Source organism: Pelophylax lessonae (assembly GCF_965119305.1).
Source record: "Pelophylax lessonae genome assembly, chromosome: 4".
Taxonomy (NCBI): domain Eukaryota; kingdom Metazoa; phylum Chordata; class Amphibia; order Anura; family Ranidae; genus Pelophylax; species Pelophylax lessonae.
The window spans coordinates 642,597,496-642,616,792 of NC_138771.1; the positions used below are offsets into that span (position 1 = coordinate 642,597,496).

Consider the following 19,297-nt stretch of genomic DNA (forward strand, 5'->3'; position numbering starts at 1 on the left):
GACGGAGTGGAGAATCTTGACCGACAGCAACGAACGAAAAGCTAGAAGAACTCCCCTTCTCTTTTCATCCGCGGAAGCAAGAATAATCTGGGAGAAGTCCTTGTGAGTGCAAGGGGAATGCGCTCCTTCTTTAAAATGGGTCTCCTGTACCGCCAAAACATCCACATTATGAGCCAAAGCTTCTTTCCACAATGTGCGCCTCTTAGCAGGATGATTCAATCCATTGGCATTGACAGACAAGAGTTTAATGGTCATAGGACAACTGGGCGGGCAAGTGGTGGTGAGCGCGGTCTGTTACTGTAGAAGATAAGGAAGTCCAGACTCCTCAGGTGCCCAAGGAAGGTCAATTTAGCTGTGCAAGGCAGTTGCAAGGCAACAAAGAATGCAATGATGATGCCATGTAGAACAAAAGATAACTGAGAAAAAACAATAGGACAAAAAACAAACCGGGTGTAAGGGTAAGAAAAGGACCATCTGTGCAGTCCGTGATCGGACATACCGATGCAAAGTGAGAGGGCCAAGGGCTTGTGCTCCTATGGCCAGGGACAGTCGTAGAAATTAGGTAGATGTCATGTTAGAGCTCGGGAAGGTGGAGGCAGGTTTGGAGAGTCTCTTACGGGAGACCAAATGCCAATCCGCTTCTAGTGACCGGAGAGGAGGTGAGGCAGGGGGATCAAAATGTTGCTGCCGTAAAATGTTCCATCTCCGCAATGCCTGAATGCATTCATCTGTAACGCTCCTGCGTTTTATGTATGATGTGGATTTTCAGCTGCAGAAATATTCCACTTCAGTAGTCATGTAGAGAAATGCTGAGACACCAATCCCAACTCCCAATGACTCATCATGTGTGGATGATCTCAATTCAGCAAGTAAATACACACACTCAATAAGATGTTTCCTAGAGTGACTTATGTATATAGTAACACAGTGATGATAGGCTGAAGAGACAGGTTGGGTAGAGATGGTAGATGACAGACACTTGAAAGGAAATGTTCTTGAAAGTAAGATAGTAGCAGATGGGATGCAGATAGGTTTAGCAATCATGTATGGTAGCAGATGACAGAGTAGCAGGTGGACATACAAGAGAGATCAACCCAGTGCAAGAACAGGTGGTAGTAGGCTCAAGAGCTAGCAATCTTAGATAATGCAGATGTAGTAATAGTCCTTAGTATGCAGAGCTAGATAGTGTAAGCTTTAGTATGAAGGTTATAGAGGTTTCCCCTGTGGGGTACTTATCACTAATAGCAATGTAGCAGAGGAGAGGTTCGGCAAGAGCGGATGATCCGGTAGCGGGATACAGGGATCAGCGCAGCGTGGTTCCGACAGCGAGTATGCTTGCAAGCATGAGAGCTTCAAGACAGGTTAGCATCAAGGCACAAAGCAGTTTGAACGAACACATGTGAGTGAGAGCCGGCGATCTAAAGAGCCATCCAGTCCGGCGCTCAGTGATGACAGCATCAGTCTTAAAGGTGTATGCGCACCTTACCAAAAGAGAATGGTGGGGCGCATACACTTATGAAAGAGTAATTAGGGTACCCAAAGGTACCAGAACATTACAGTACCCCCCCCTTAAGGCCGGCTCCTGAAGGCCTCTGGAGCTGGTTTGTCTGGGTACTTCGCATGAAAATTGCGGATTAATCTAGAGGCATGTATGCCAGAGGTGTTTAGCCAGGTGTCGTCTTGGGGCCCATAGTTCTTCCATCGAACCAAGTACTGAAGTCTTCCTCTGTGGATACGAGAATCCAGAATCTCTTTTATCTCATATTCTTCTCCACCTTCAACTTGTACAGGAGGAGGAGGTGGGATAGTAGGCCTTATTCCTTGGTCAGGAACATGGGGCTTCAGTAGCTACACATGGAAAATGGGATGTATTTTGAGGTCTATTGGCAATGTAAGCTGTACTGCAGCTTTTCCAATAAGTTTCTTGATTGGGAAAGGTCCCAAGAACAGAGGTCCAAGCTTTTTGCTAGGGATTTTCAGTCTTAAATCTTTTGTTGAGAGCCAAACGAGGTCCCCGATAGCGTACTGAGGAGAAGGTCTTCTGCGAAGATCATAGTACTTCTTTTGTTGACTATGAGCGTGTGCAATGGTAGTATTAAGCAAACCCAGAGAGTCCTTTATTTGGGTAAGATAGTCTGAGGCTACTGGGTTATTTGAAGGAAGGATGCGTGGTGGAAGAATAGAGGGATGAAACCCATAGTTCAAGTAGAACGGACTCTGCTTGGTCGTACTGTGGGTTGCGTTGTTGTAGGCAAATTCTGCCAGAGGGAGAAGATCCACCCAATCATCCTGTTGGTAAGAAGTGTAACAACGTAAATATTGCTCGATGCATTGGTTGACTCTTTCAGTCTGTCCGTTGGTCTGCGGATGGTAAGGAGAAGTGAGCTTCCGCTCGATCCGTAGTATGTGACATAGTTCTTGCCAGAACTTGGAAATAAATTGTGATCCACGGTCAGACAGAAGAGTTTTTGGGATACCATGTAACTTAAAGACATGTTTCATCAGGAGTTCTGCCGTTTGTTTGGACGAAGGTAGTCTGCGAATAGCAATGAAATGTGCCATTTTTGTCAGATGGTCCACTGACACTAAGATGGTATTAAATCCTTTGGAAGGAGGCAATTCCACTATAAAGTCCAAGGACACAACTTCCCATGGAGTTTGGGGTATTGGTAGACTGCATAGTAGACCCGATGGTCTCGTAGTGTCAATTTTGGACCTGGCACAGACATTGCATGAAGAGACGAATTTTTGTATAGATGTTTTCATGTCAGGCCACCAGAATTGCCTGGTAATCAGATTAAGAGTCTTTGTCATACCCATATGTCCTGCCATAGGCACATCATGCGATAATTCCAAGATCTTGGTGCGTATGGTAGGTGGTATGTAAAGTTTGTCGTTGTAGTAGAGGAAGCCTTCTGCATCAGTATTTAGTTGTGGTGGAGGTGAATCCAAACTTATACCATGCAAAACCTCTTCCTTCAAGGAACGGACAACTCCAATAATGCCTTGTGAGGTATTATAGGAACGGAAGGGATTTCGAAGTAGTTTTCTTCAGTTAGTCGTGATAGTGCATCCGCCTTTTTGTTCTTATCTGCAGGTGTGTAGGTCACTAGGAAGTTAAACCTTAGAAAGAATAGTGACCATCGTACCTGTCGGTGCGAGAGAGTTTTGTTAGTCTGAAGATATTGGAGATTTTTATGGTCCGTGTATATAAGTATTGGTAATTGGGTGCCTTCGAGTAGATGTCGCCAATTCTCCAGAGCCAATTTTATAGCAAGCAGTTCCTTTTCACCCACGGGGTAATTTATCTCTGGACTGCTTAGGGATTTAGAAAAAAAGGCGACTGGATGAAGTGGTGAAGTGTGAGTTGGTCGTTGGAAGAGTATTGCTCCTACTGCCATGTTTGACGCATCTACTTCCAGAATGTATTGGAGGGATGGGTCTGGATGGCGTAATATGGGAGCAGAAGTAAACCTTGTCTTTAACAGGTGAAAAGCTTTATTTGCTTCATCTGACCATTTGAATGTTTTTTTAATGCTAGTGAGCTGTGTGAGGGGTCTCACAATGGCAGAGAAGTTTCTGATGAACTTCCTGTAGAAATTCGAAAATCCAAGGAATCGCTGTAGCGCCTTGCGTGTGGTTGGTGTAGGCCAATCCTGAATGCAGGATATCTTACTCATGTCCATCTCGATTCCTGTTTTGGATATGATGTAGCCTAGAAACAGTACCTCTTCTTTATGAAACAAGCATTTTTTCAGTTTCACATAAAGGTTGTGTGCAAGCAATCTCGATAATACTAGTCTTACATGTCTTATGTGTTCAGACAGGGATCGTGAATATATAAGTATATCGTCCAGATATACCACAACACAGACATCTAGTAAGTCTCTGAAAATATTGTTTATAAATCGTTGAAAAACTGCAGGGGCGTTGCATAGCTCGAATGGCATTACAAGATATTCGAACAATCCGTATCTGGTTCTGAATGCAGTCTTCCACTCGTGTCCATCACGGATTCGAATGAGATTGTATGCTCCTTTCAGGTCCAATTTTGAAAAATAGGTAGCTCCACGCACTTGCTCAATGAGCTCAGGGATAAGCGGTAGAGGATAGCGATCTTTTATTGTAATAGCATTCAATTTCCTATAGTCGATGATAGGCCTGAGACTTGAGTCCTTATTGCGGACAAAAAAGAGTCCTGCTGCTGTGGAAGAAGTGGAAGGTCTAATAAAACCTTTCTTCAAATTCTCATCCAAATAGTCTTTGAGATGGGAAAGTTCATCCTGTGAAAGAGGATAAACATGACCGAACGGCAATTTGCTATTTGGGAGTAGATCAATGCTACAATCATAGTCTCGATGGGGAGGTAGTGCTTGAGCATTTTTCTCAAGAAAAACCTCAGAGAGATCCTGATAACATAGTGGTGCAATCTCATCTGTCACCACAGACAGGATCTTCCCGAAAGACGGGAGGTTACACGTACCCTCGCAATAGCAAGAGAGGAAGGCCAGGGTCCGTTCCTTCCAATCTATGGTTGGTTGATGTGTGTGCAACCAGGGAAGTCCCAACACAATGGGAAAGTGGGGTGAAGGTATTAGATCGAAGGTAGTGGTCTCCATATGAGACCCGTTAGTAGTGACTAGGAGTGCCTGTGTCTGATCAGTGATCGGACCAGAGGATAAAGGAACACCGTTAATAAGACTCACTGAGACAGGTTTAAGTTTAGAAATAATAGGAACTTTATTTAAAGCAGCAAAACGTATGTCAATATAATTTCCACAAGATCCTGTGTCAATCATGGCCTTAGTAGTAATCCTGTTCTGGTCCCACTGTAATGTTAAGCAAACAGAAAGGTAAGGGTTAGTGATTGAAGTTGTCAATCCCCCTAGGAGGACATGTGAACACTCACCCTTCTTTTTGTAGACTAGGGGACAGACGTTTATCTTGTGATCCGGGGATGCACAGTACAAGCAGAGATTACCAGATCGTCTTTTGGCTCTTTCCATAGTTTATAGAGGTGGGCGTATAGTTCCTACCTCCATAGGAACGGGGTCGACGGCCGAAATCCGAGAAGAACTGGATAATGGCATTCCCATTTTCTCAGCCTTTCTTTCTCGTAGTCTTCTATCTATGGTGATACTAAGTTGTATCAATGCATCCAGGGTTTTTGGCAGATCCGCTCGGGCGAGCTCGTCTTTAACGGCCTCTGATAGGCCAAGCCTAAATTGGGTTTTCAGAGATGCATCATTCCATTCTGAATCAAGGGTCCATCTCTTGAATTCTGCGACAAAGTCTTCTACAGGTCTCCTACCTTGTTTCAAGGAACTTAATTGAAGATCGGCAGTACTCTGACTATTGGGATCATCATATAGGCTAGTGAGTTCTGCTAGGAACAAGGCATAGGAGTTGAGAAGCTGGTCGCTTTTCTCAAAAAGAGAGTCTGCCCAGGCCCGAGGATCGCCTGTTAGGTAAGAAATAATAGTACAAACCATAATGTGATCAGTAAGGTAGGTACGGGGTTTTAGCAAGAAAAGTAACTCACATGCGTTTTTAAATTCGCAAAATTTTTTGCGATCGCCTGTAAATACCAAAGGAGGATTTATTTTGGGTTCAGGGGACTGAGCAGTGGTAAGTTGTGTCAGTCTAATTACCTGCTGCGACAGAGCCTGATTGTCTTCTTTTAATTCAGCAAGTGCGTGTATTAACGCAGTTACTTGCTGTTTTAATTGTGTCATCTGAGTGGTTATTTCTGCTGAATCCATTTGTGGTTCGTTCAATCTGTAACGCTCCTGCATTTTATGTATGATGTGGATTTTCAGCTGCAGAAATATTCCACTTCAGTAGTCATGTAGAGAAATGCTGAGACACCAATCCCAACTCCCAATGACTCATCATGTGTGGATGATCTCAATTCAGCAAGTAAATACACACACTCAATAAGATGTTTCCTAGAGTGACTTATGTATATAGTAACACAGTGATGATAGGCTGAAGAGACAGGTTGGGTAGAGATGGTAGATGACAGACACTTGAAAGGAAATGTTCTTGAAAGTAAGATAGTAGCAGATGGGATGCAGATAGGTTTAGCAATCATGTATGGTAGCAGGTGGACATACAAGAGAGATCAACCCAGTGCAAGAACAGGTGGTAGTAGGCTCAAGAGCTAGCAATCTTAGATAATGCAGATGTAGTAATAGTCCTTAGTATGCAGAGCTAGATAGTGTAAGCTTTAGTATGAAGGTTATAGAGGTTTCCCCTGTGGGGTACTTATCACTAATAGCAATGTAGCAGAGGAGAGGTTCGGCAAGAGCGGATGATCCGGTAGCGGGATACAGGGATCAGCGCAGCGTGGTTCCGACAGCGAGTATGCTTGCAAGCATGAGAGCTTCAAGACAGGTTAGCATCAAGGCACAAAGCAGTTTGAACGAACACATGTGAGTGAGAGCCGGCGATCTAAATAGCCATCCAGTCCGGCGCTCAGTGATGACAGCATCAGTCTTAAAGGTGTATGCGCACCTTACCAAAAGAGAATGGTGGGGCGCATACACTTATGAAAGAGTAATTAGGGTACCCAAAGGTACCAGAACATTACATCATCCAGGGTTTTGATCAGGACAGTGGAACCGCCATGAGTGACAGATAGAGTCGCCGGGTACTTCCATTTGTGTGGCACGCTGTGATTGCGTAGGGCTTTCATTATGGTGGCCAGATTCCGCCTGGCTTGCAAAGTATGCCTGGAGAGGTCCGGGAGCAGTTGTAGGTTAGGATATCCCTCCGGGAAGGGCATGTTTTGCCTTGACGCCATCATAATTTGCTCTTTTACGTGGCAGAAGTGGACCCTAAGGAGCACATCCCTGGGCACATCACCTGACAGGAATGATGGTTTCGGCAGTCTGTGTATCCTGTCTATGACTAGATCAGAGGCAGATGCAGTAGGGATCAATGCTTGTAAAAGCGCAGTGACATGTTGTAGGAGCTGGTTAGGCAGGATCATCTCAGGGATTCCCCTTATTTTTATGTTGCTCCGCCTTGAGCGGTCTTCTAAATCCGCCACTTTACTTTTGAGCCAGTGGATCTCATCCATTTGAGCATTAAGTGTAGTAATGACGGAGTTAAGTGTAGTGGCATGTGTATCAGAGAATGAGAATCAACCCGGGTGCCCAGGGAGCCCATGTCAGCCCTGAGTTGCTGCATACAGGATAACATGTCAGCCTGCATAGTATTGCACAGGGTGTACATCATGTCTCTCATAGTGCCTTCAGGAATAGGGTTACTGCCAGTGGGGAAGGAGGCAAAGGGATCAGGGCCATGGGAGGGAGAGGTGGGTGCGTGCTGCCCTGGGAGGCTGGTGTCCATACCTGTGAATACGGATGACCTCTGAGGCGAGTCCCTCCTCTGCCTGGTTTTGGCCGGGCTTCTGGACGAGGGAGAAGGAGGAGAAGGCGATCCAGACGACTGGCCACTGTCCGGGTTGGCGATCTGCCTGTGGATCGGTGGATGAGAGGAGAGCGGCTGCAGTTTATGCAGTGCAGCGGCTCCTTGTCCTCCTTATGGTCCCGGACCGCTGCCATTTTGGTGTAGCCTGGAGCATTGTGAGATAAGGAAACCGGACAGTTTGTTAGACTGCTCCGGTCCCTTCTTCCGGCGGGCCATGTCGGCGGGCGTGTGCGGAGGCTGCGGGTGTAATTTGCGGAACGATACTGGTCCCGAGCTCTGAGTGGCGGTGAGTGTCCCGGATGGCTCGGCAGAGCAGAATCAGCAAGCAGCCATCTTCCGCGCCGCGGCCATGCCCCCTCGCCCCCATTATTTTCCAGCACTGCCTTAACCCTCTTGGGCATTGAGTTCACCAAAGCTTCACCGGTTGCCACTGGAGTCCTTTTCCACTCCTCCATGATGACATCACTGAGCTGGTGGATGTTAGAGACCTTGCGTTCCTCCACCTTCCGTTTGAGGATGTCCCACAGATGCTCAATAGTGTTTAGGTCTGGAGACATGCATGGTTAGTCCATCACCTTTACCCTCAGCTTCTTTAGCAAAGCAGTTGTCGTCCTGGAGTTGTGTTTGGGGTCGTTATCATGTTGGAATACTGCCCTGCAGCCCAGTCTCCCAAGAGAAGGGATCATGCTCTGCTTCAGTATGTCACAGTACATGCTGGCATTTATGGTTCTCTCAAAGAACCGTAGCTCCCCAGTGCCGGCAGCACTCATGCAGCCCCAGACATTGACACTCCCACCACCATGCTTGACTGTAGACAAGTCACACTTGTCTTTGTACTCTTCACCTGGTTGCCGGCACACACGCATGACACCATCTGAACCAAATACGTTTATATTGTTCTCATCAGACCACAGGACATGGTTCCAGTAATCCATGTCTTTAGTCTGCTTGATTTCAGAAAACTGTTTTCAGCTTTCTTGTGCAGCCCCTTTAGAAGAGGCTGACTTATGGGAAGACAGCCATGCAGACCAACTTGATGCAGTGTGTGGCGTATGGTCTGAGCACTGAAAGGCTGACCCCCCCCCCCCCACCCCTTCAACCTCTGCAGCAATGCTGGCAGCACTCATATGTCTATTTCCCAAAGACAACCTCTAGATATGATGCTGAGCATGTGCACTCAACTTCTTTGGTCGACCATGGCGAGGCCTGTTCTGAGTGAAACCTTTCTTGTTAAACCGCTGTATGGTCTTGGCCACCGTGCTGCAGCTCAGTTTCTGGGTCTTGGCAATCTTCTTATAGCCTAGGCCATCTTTATGTAGAGCAACAATTATTTTTTTTTTCAGATCTTCAGAGAGTTCTTTGCCATGAGGTACCATGTTGAACTTCCAGTGACCAGTATGAGAGAGTGAGAGCGATAACAACAAATTTATCACACCTACTCCCCATTTACACCTGAGAAGGGAAGGAAAATGGCTAATTGGGCCCGATTTGGACATTTTCCCTTAGGGGTGTACTCACTTTTGTTGTCATCAGTTTAGACATTAATGGCTGTGTGTTGAGTTATTTTGAGGGGACAGCAAATTTACACTGTTATACAAGCTGTACACTCACTACTTTACATTGTAGCAAAGTGTCATTTCTTCAGTGTGTCACAGGATAAAGACATAATAAAATAATTACAAAAATGTGAGGGGTGTACTCACTTTTGTAAGATACTGTATATTCATTTTTTTAATCTCCCTTTTCCCATTATCTGTCAGTTGAGTCTTGGAAGAACACGTTTGGGAAATGGGAACATATTCATGGTTTGACTGGCTCATATTTATATCAAGAAGATATTGTTTCTGGCAAATCTAGTGAATAAAGAGACACTGTCACTTTGGCTATACAGGACAAAGTAACAATGTTTTTTAAAGGGCCCCTCCAACCTCTGAGCACACCCCTGGTGCTCCTTCTTCCATTGTAGGACTGTAATCCACAGTGTTGCCTGCCTGTTTTTTTGTGCAAGGGGAGCACTGACATCACTGACTATGTCACGTGACGCTGTACCCACCCAGCAATTGGCTGCTAGATCCAAGAACTGTAAGAAAATCACCATACCTGAAAGCAACAGATATTGTAGTTGGCTGTGCCTGGGGAAGGAGCAACACTAGCAAGTTGAGTATCAGTGAGTCTGGGGCAAAAATGCTGTTATTTTACCCTGGATGATTAAAGCCACTTGCTGACCACCCTGTAGCAGTTGTATTGCTACAGGGTGGCAGCTGTGTGCCTGATCACGTGCATATACGCAATCTGGCTCTTCCGGGTAGGGCACGTTCATGTGCGCTACCGGCAGCTTGCTCCCACTGTAATCACACACAGTGGAAGCCAGCAGTGGGTACTATGAACTTGATGCCCGATGGCAAACACTGATTGTTTAGTACACAGGCAGAACGGCAATCTGCCCTTGTAAACACGGCAGATCGCCATTCTGTCAGTAGGGAAGGCATGGATCCTGTGTTCCTGCTAAGCAGGGACACAGATATATGCTTTTCCTTTGTAAAAGCACCTCCCACATTAAACAAAATCACTATCCAGGCACACAGTTGAGCCTTTGATCACCCCTAAAGTTAACCCCTTCCCAGCCAGTGTCATTAGTACAGTGACAGTGCATATTTTTTTGCAATGATCACTGTATTAGTGTCACTGGTTCCCAAAAAGTTTAAAAAGTGTCAGTTAGTGTCCAAATTATCCGCTGCAATATCACAGTCCCACTATAAGTAGCTGATCACTGACATTACTAGTAAAATAAATAAATAAATAAATTAAAAAAAATATCCCATAGTTTGTAAACGCTATACCTTTTGCGCAAACCAATCAATACACGCTTATTTTTTTTTTTACCAAAAATATGTAGCAGAATACATATTGGCCTAAACTGATGAAGACATTTTTCTACATTTTTTTGTGTTGGATATGTTTTATAGCAGAAAGTAAAAAAATGTTTTTTTGTTCAAAATAGTTTATAGCACAAAATAAAAAAACACAGAGGTGATCAAATGCCACCAAAAGAAACACAGTGCCGTATTGCAAAAAATGGCCTGGTTAAGAAAAGGGGGGTGGGGGGAGGGTTAAATCTTCCGGAGGTCAAGTGCTTAAGCCATGGGTGTCTAACCTTTTGGCTTCTCTGGGCCACTTTGAGTGTAGAGAAATTTTCTTGGGCCGCATATAAAAATATACTAAAGTTAAGGTTTATAAGTAATAAAATGCCGCCGCGCCCTTATTGCGCCGCCGCACCCCCCTAACTAATTTAACACATCTAGAGGATGATCAAATTAAATGGAATCATTATACAGAGGTTTACTTCTTCTGAGAGATATTAAAGGAACACTCTAACCACCATGACCACTTCAGTGATTTGAAATGGTCATGGTGGTAGGAGTCAGAAACACTGCACATGCTCGCCTCCCACCCCTCCCCACCGAGGCAGCCTCTGCCTACCGTTAGTTGGAAGCCGCTGTGGCCATGCCCCCGACCCAACTTCCTTCCTCCCCAGCAAAAAAATAAATTGTCAGGGGGCAGTGGGCCGCATTGCCTGGGGTTCCGGGTCGCATGTGGCCCCCGGGCCGCAGGTTGGACATGCCTGGCTTAGGCTGTTAGAACAGCTAGGTTCTTAGAATAATTACACTAGTTCTTACTCACTAAGTCTGTTTAAAAGTCAACTTGTCTTGTGTTTCTTGATACTTTTTGAAATGTTTATTTTTGTTTTCTACTTGAAATATGAACTCACAACAAAAGTAACCAGAGATCACCAAATGGGAAGCCTGGTAGAGTAAGCCCCCATTCACACTGGGGCGACGCTACTTCGCACCGCGACCTCCGAGGTCGCGGTGCGAGCAGCGCGCCGCTACCTCGGAGCGGCCGCCACGGACTTCGTAACATTGAAGTCTATGGCGGTCGCCTCCTGGTCGCCCCAAAGAAGCTCCGGACCCTTTTTCTGAGTCGGAGCGACTTGTGTCGCTCCTATCAGAACGGGTCCGCAGCTTCCCTATGGGAGGCGACCTGCGGCGACCTGTGAGGCGACCAGGTCGCCTCACAGGTCGCCCCAGTGTGAACGGGGGCTTATACAACACATATTTTCACTGATACTGTTTTCTGGGGATTACTTATCACAGAAAAATGAGTACATATAGTCAATCAAGCCAAATGACTATAGAGGAAGGGGAAGGTGGCAAGATAGGGATGGGATATGGGGCATGTGAGAATTGAATTGTATCATAAACAACCATAAACAGGTAAATACAACTAAAACGTATTAAATACACAAACAATGTATAATACAAATTGTTTGTGTAATAAATACTTTTTGATTTTATTTACCTGTTTATGTTTATATATGGTACCATTAAATTCCCACATGCCCCATATACCGTCTCTATCCTGCCACCTTCCCCTTCCCCTATCCTAGTCATTTGGCTTGATTGCCTGCAGTATATGTACTCATTTTGCTATGGGATGAAGGTACCTTGTGAATAAAATTATTGAGCACTAATTATTTACTATCACAGCAAAATGTTCTTCCATAGAGAATTCTCAATTGTGTATATATGGCTCCAATGAATATGGAAATTAGTGCATGGAACTCTCAGTCCATGAAAGAGTAAGGTATCTATCTATCTATCTATCTATCTATCTATCTATCTATCTATCTATCTATCTATCTATCTATCTATCTATCTATCTGTCTGTCTGTCTGTCTGTCTGTCTGTCTGTCTGTCTGTCTGTCTGTCTGTCTGTCTGTCTGTCTGTCTGTCTGTCTGTCTGTCTGTCTATCTATCTATCTATCTATCTATCTATCTATCTATCTGTCTATCTGTCTATCTGTCTGTCTGTCTGTCTGTCTGTCTGTCTGTCTGTCTATCTGTCTGTCTATCTATCTAGCTACTGTATCTATCTATTCAACCTACCTGATTATTTTGATCTACCCCTCTCTGTATTTCTTTCTGTCTTCCCACCATAAATGCTATTATACAACGAATTGAATGCAGCTTCTAAATATATAACAAGGAAACCTTAAAATATAATATTGGTAAGTTAGAAAAATAATGATCTTATGTTATTACATTCACTGTCAAAACGTCAGTATTTTATTTGCACGTGGTTAGGCATTCAAAGTGAATGCAGCTTTATTCTTATTCAGATCGGCTTAAAAAAAAAGTAAGTATACTGATTTCTTCTTTCAAGGGCTAGATAGGTTAGTGTTAGAATGTGGAGATCTATAGATGCAGGGATTTTAGTTTTTGGGTGGACTTATCCTTTAACATGTTTTTGGGTAATGAACAATCCCCCATAAAGCCTGACCTACACTGACAAGCCGGACAATAGACCCTACCTCCTGAATCCTTAAAAGATTGTTTTCCCTTTTATATACAGTGGGTACGGAAAGTATTCAGACCCCCTTAAATTTTTCACTCTTTGTTATATTGCAGCCATTTGCTAAAATCATTTAAGTTCATTCTTCTTCCTCATGATGTACACATAGCACCCCATACTGACAGAAAAACACAGAATTGTTGACATTGTTTCAGATTTATTAAAAAAGAAAAACTGAAATATCACATGGTCCTAAGTATTCAGATCCTTTGCTGTGACACTCATATTTAACTCAGGTGCTTTCCATTTCTTCTGATCATCCTTGAGATGGTTCTACACCTTCATTTGAGTCCAGCTGTGTTTGATTATACTGATTGGACTTGATTAGGAAAGCCACACACCTGTCTATATAAGACCTTCCAGATCACAATGCATGTCAGAGCAAATGAGAATCATGAGGTCAAAGGAACTGCCTGAAGAGCTCAGAGACAGAATTGTGGCAAGGCACAGATCTGGCCAAGGTTACAAAAAGATTTCTGCTGCACTTAAGGTTCCTAAGAGCACAGTGGCCTCCATAATCCTCAAATGGAAGACGTTTGGGACGACCAGAACCCTTCCTAGAGCTGGCCGTCTGGCCAAACTGAGCTATCGGGGGAGAAGAGCCTTGGTGAGAGAGGTAAAGAAGAACCCAAAGATCACTGTGGCTGAGCTCCAGAGATGCAGTCAGGAGATGGGAGAAAGTTGTAGAAAGTCAACCATCACTGCAGCCCTCCACCAGTCGGGGCTTTATGGCAGAGTGGTCCGACGGAAGCCTCTCCTCAGTGTAAGACACATGAAAGCCCGCATGGAGTTTGCTAAAAAACACCTGAAGGACTCCAAGATGGTGAGAAATAAGATTCTCTGGTCTGATGAGACCAAAATAGAACTTTTTGGCCTTAATTCTAAGCGGTATGTGTGGAGAAAACCAGGCACTGCTAATCACCTGTCCAATACAGTCCCAACAGTGAAGCATGGTGGTGGCAGCATCATGCTGTGGGGGTGTTTTTCAGCTGCAGGGACAGGACGACTGGTTGCAATCGAGGGAAAGATGAATGCGGCCAAGTACAGGGATATCCTGGACAAAAACCTTCTCCAGAGTGCTCTGGACCTCAGACTGGGCCGAAGGTTTACCTTCCAACAAGACAATGATCCTAAGCATACAGCTAAAATAACGAAGGAGTGGCTTCACAACAACTCCGTGACTGTTCTTGAATGGCCCTGCCAGAGCCCTGACTTAAACCCAATTGAGCATCTCTGGAGAGACCTAAAAATGGCTGTCCACCAACGTTTACCATCCAACCTGACAGAACTGGAGAGGATCTGCAAGGAGGAATGGCAGAGGATCCCCAAATCCAGGTGTGAAAGACTTGTTGCATCTTTCCCAAAAAGACTCCTGGCTGTATTAGATCAAAAGGGGGCTTCTACTAAATACTGATCAAAGGGTCTGAATACTTAGGACCATGTGATATTTCAGTTTTTCTTTTTTAATAAATCTGCAACAATGTCAACAATTCTGTGTTTTTCTGTCAGTATGGGGTGCTATGTGTACATTCATGAGGAAGAAGAATGAACCTAAATGATTTTAGCAAATGGCTGCAATATAACAAAGAGTGAAAAATTTAAGGGGGTCTGAATACTTTCCATACCCACTGTATCAATATATAATTGACCATATCTGGCATCATGTGTCACCTTCATATGCAGCTTACCAACAATAACACTTTTTGGATGTTTTTTGGTATTTTCCCCACCCTCATTTTATTTTTATTTCTCTCACCCCTCTATCCATCCTTGTCCTCTCACTCTCTCCCTTTCTGGCCCTCTGCCCTACCTTCCTCTGCAACTCATTCTGACTCCTATTACCACCACCATATACTCCTTATTTTAGTAATACCCACCCAAATATACCTACCCAAAAAGTACTACCTATTTACCTCACAGCAACTTTTTGTCATACAAATTATAAGTCCCTATAGTCCAATATCATATAACTGCAACATATACCTTACAATATCGGCCTTACCCTTTCGAGACCTATGGATGCAGATCATTTCTGAGTCCCAGAGGCCAAACCTTTGTATGACACTACATATGGTTGCAACTTACTACAAAAATCTGGCATAACTTGTCCCCAAACAAATTCTTGAACTTTACTACCATAAACATGCACATCTGTGCTTCTACCTTCCTCTAAACTCCACTATGTATGATATAGTGTTGACACTTGGACAGTTGCTCTGAAATTATACATAATATGTGCAATCTGTTATTCTTTGCATTTCAATGTCACAAAATATATTATGTTATACAAATTGGATATTGCATTCTTTTTTGAACTCTGTATACCCATTCCTTGATTCTTTGTCTTCCTTTTGTTTTTGTCTCTTATATCTTGCCCATTAAACTATTGTTTGAAAAAAAAAACATATTGAAGACTCTATGCGATTTTAACCCCTTGGCACCAACCGCACATCATAATTCTGTCTCTTGATGCCTGGGCCTTAGCGCCGAGAGGCTGCATATTTGCATGAACTGAGTTTGAAAGCCCTGTGCCGAGAGCGTGCTCCCTGCGCACTCCTGAGACAGTGACCGGGGTCTAACCAAAAGTTCCCGATTGCACCATGCGATCAGGAGTTTTCGAATCACGTAACTGCTGTGACAGCCAATCACGGCAGTCACATGATTTTAAGGCCATGCTCCACCTCCCGGCATCCTAAACCTCCTTATGACCCATGAGGCGCCAACGTGAAGAGGTTAATGAGGGGGTGTTACTGGTATCTTGCCTACTTTTTCATGAAATGTTTTTCAAAATTAAAACTCTGTTAGTTGTTATACTTCCATAAAATTACACATATTTAGTGAATTTTAGGAATAATACAATTCTATTATTTTTTTTTCAATAGTATGAACTATGAATGGGACAAACATAAATAAAATATTGCTCCTTGGCTTTGAAAACATTCACAATTTCAAGTTTTTAGTTTTCTTTTGGTTTCTCCTAATTTACATAGTGACTATAACTGGAAATGTGGTTATTATTCTGCTGGTGTTGACCAGTAATCATCTTCGGTCTCCTATGTTCTTCTTTCTTGGTCACTTGTCCTTTTCAGACGTGCTCCTGACTTCAAACGTTGTTCCAAACATGCTCCGTATAATATTATCAGAGGGTGGCATTGCATTTCTTGGAAGCTGTATTGCTCAGTTTTACCTTTATGGTTCTCTGGTAACCACAGAGTGTCTTCTCCTCTCTGCCATGTCCTATGACCGCTATCTTGCCATATGTAAGCCATTGCATTACAACACAATCATGGACCTTAAACTGTGTTATTATCTGGTTGTGGCTTGCTGGTCATTAGGGTTTGCCATAACACTCCTCACAGTTTTCCTAATACAAACTTTGTGGTTCTGTGGCCCTAATGTGATTGATCACTTTTTCTGTGACCTTGGCCCCCTACTTGAATTGTCTTGTTCAGACGTTTCCATTGTTAAATTTGATGTGCTTATATTTTCTATTCTCATGACAATTATGCCATTTGGGTTTATTACTGTCACCTATGTGTATATTTTTCTGACCATCTTAAAGATAACCTCATCCACCGGGAGGCAGAAGACCTTCTCCACCTGTAGCTCCCATCTGGCCGTTGTATTTACCTACTTTGGGGCACTGTTTGTCATGTATGTGGTTCCCTCAAGAGGACAGTCTTTAAATATGAACAAGGTGGTGTCCCTGATGTACACTGTGGTCACACCATTGTTGAACCCTATCATATACAGCTTGAGGAACCAAGTAATTAAATCAGTCGTAAAGAAATACCTATCTGTGTGTAAAAGAAGCTGTAAATATTGACATTGTGAAAATGCTTTTCTTCTTTTGAAAGAATGCAAATTGATTTATTGTTGCCTGCATATGTTAGATCAAAGTTGGTCATCCTGGAAAATTAAGCTATATTTACCATGGTCTAGAGCAGCCTTTCTCAACCCTTTCAACACAGAGGAACCCTTGAAATACATTTATGGTCTCGGGGAACCCCTGCTAAAAATGTAAAATTTACAACTCATGGACATATTAGTGTGACAGTCAGTGGGAAGAACGCTCTTTACTCTTGTCATCATTGGGAAGAATTACCCCCTTACAGATAGCTAAAAGGAACAATGGTGTCATTGGAAACTTATGAGAGGCAGAAATTTCCCATTGCTCAAGGAACCCCTGGCAACCTCAGGAGGAACCCTAGGGTTCCATGGAACCCTGGTTGAGAAACCCTGGTCTAGACCTTAGATGCTGTATGGTGTATGCCTTAAAACATCCTGACTGAAATACATTAAGTTAACAGCTATAACAACATCTGCAGTAGATCAGATCAGCAGCTGCTGAAAATGCAGATTTTGTAGCAAGCTCCAAATACTGTAATAGCCAAATGTCCAGTAAGTTCCTATACAAGCCATTAGAATATTATAACACAGGATTTTCATTGACTGCAATTATTAATTCCTTACAGCACAAATTCTAAGGGGACGTATTGTGTATTTTTTACAAATCACTGCATCATATATATGAGGTTTATTTTCCTAGGATTGCAAAAAAAAACCTGTTGCTTCTTGGTTATCCATGGGATTTGCTGTGATATGATGGGTTTTACTAACTAAGGTAAATATACTGTTAACTTTTCAAGGGAAGTTGCACTTTGCAAGCACATTTTCCCCATAGTTTAGTAAATAAAGTGAAGCTCTGTTGACTTCCATTATCCAATCACGTGGAATTTATTTTTTATTATTTGTTAGCACTCCATTGGGTATTCTTTGCAAATTACACCTCATTCACTAAGCTCCGAGGAAAATTCACTTGCAAAGTGAACATCCTATTTGCCTTTATTAAATCAACCATAGTTAGTATAGTCAATCCAGTTCAATAAAAAAAAAAAAAAAACAAACAAAAAAACACATACAAATAGAAAACTTCCATATACACTTTTCATTACCTACAGTTGATACAAAGGAAAGCAAAAAGCCCCAATAAAACATGATCCAATTTGCTCCAGTGGAGGAAAAAAATCCTTCCTGATCCCCCAGGAGGCAATCAGATATTGCCTGGATCAACTTCACTTTTAAATGTTAGTATCCAGTTATATTATGTCAGTTATTAGAACCACTCCCATGCCATATCCGTAAGTATATTTAAAAACAAAAGAAAAGAAAAACCACTAGGTCTGACTTTAAAGGCAAGTTGGACTACAATTCTTTTTATATAAAATCCATCTTTTATTTATACACAATGATAAAAATAGAGAATTATACAGATAAAAAATTAGCTAAAAAACATATGTTCAAATGTATCGCAGAACCGGGTCATAACAGTCCCAATACTTTACAAGACTTGTAATTGTTGCATGATTTAAGGGAACCCCTGTGTGCCAGCGCATTTCGCTGGTCTACTTCTTTAGGGCACACAACGGGCAAATCAACAATGAATAGGTTTCTCTTGACTAGAGTATGAATATAAATGCATAAGAGTCTCCCTGGGTGGACACTGGAGCATATAGAGGAACCAAGCCAACCATAACTCATGGCTGCAGTGTTGAACAATTAGTGTTAGTAGAAAGGAGGCCCATGGTGGAAATTCCCTTCCACTCAAGGATAGCCAGTATATTTTGGTAACAAACAATATTTAGATCTCAGTGAGCAAACATTCAGGCCATCATCAAGGGAGATGGTTGTCCCATCAAGTCCTCTAAAGCCAAAACCTCAGAAATCGTGTGTGATCCAGGGAGACCATGGGTGGATGCCATCTGCTCGAGGTGCTTAATTCACCTTTAGTCTGTCTAAACATTTCTGAACTATTTGTGGCTATGTCAGTATCAACCATACTTTAGACATTAGCTCCCCCATGATCCTTTGTATACACAGATTTGAAAAAAGTATTTAACCACTTAAGCCCCGAAAGATTTTACCCCCTTCCTGACCAGGGCCTATTTTGCAATTCGGCACTGCATCACTTTAACGGAAAATTGCGCGGTCGTGCGACAATGTACCTAAACAAAATTGACGTCCTTTTTTCCCACAAACAGAGCTTTCGGCCCCGGAGTCCATCCGGCCCCGGAGCTTTTCGAGAAGGCAGATCCTTAATCGTATCAGCCAACTCATCCATGGAAATATCAGCATTCAGTTTATCTAAATCGGCTGTAGAGAGACTGGGAATATCTAGGTCCTGAAAAAAGCTCTCGGACTTGTCAGCAGAAAAATGGAAGCAATTCTCAGGAGTCAAACAATTATAAAGGTTGCTATAGAATTTACCAAATACCTCGGCCATGGTATAGGGGCAATGAGTGGGGCTACCATCAGGCTGGAGCAGAAGGTCAGGAACTGATTGAAAAGGTTTGGGTTTAAGCCTATTAACTAACATCCTGTGGGGTTTATTAGAATACTCATAAAATCTCTGCGGAGCCCACATCAGGGATTTAACCATCTTGGACAT

At 43.1% G+C, this 19,297-nt stretch overlaps 1 protein-coding gene across 1 annotated transcript; it reads left to right on the plus strand.

The window, feature by feature from the left end:
• Nucleotides 1-15,739: 15,739 nt before the first annotated feature.
• On the plus strand, nt 15,740-16,675 carry LOC309552924 (olfactory receptor 11L1-like; the record flags this gene model as incomplete). Its single annotated transcript, XM_082253831.1, has 1 exon — nt 15,740-16,675. The coding sequence occupies one exon, from the start codon at nt 15,740-15,742 to the stop codon at nt 16,673-16,675; it is 936 nt and encodes a 311-aa protein (XP_082109957.1).
• Nucleotides 16,676-19,297: the final 2,622 nt, after the last annotated feature.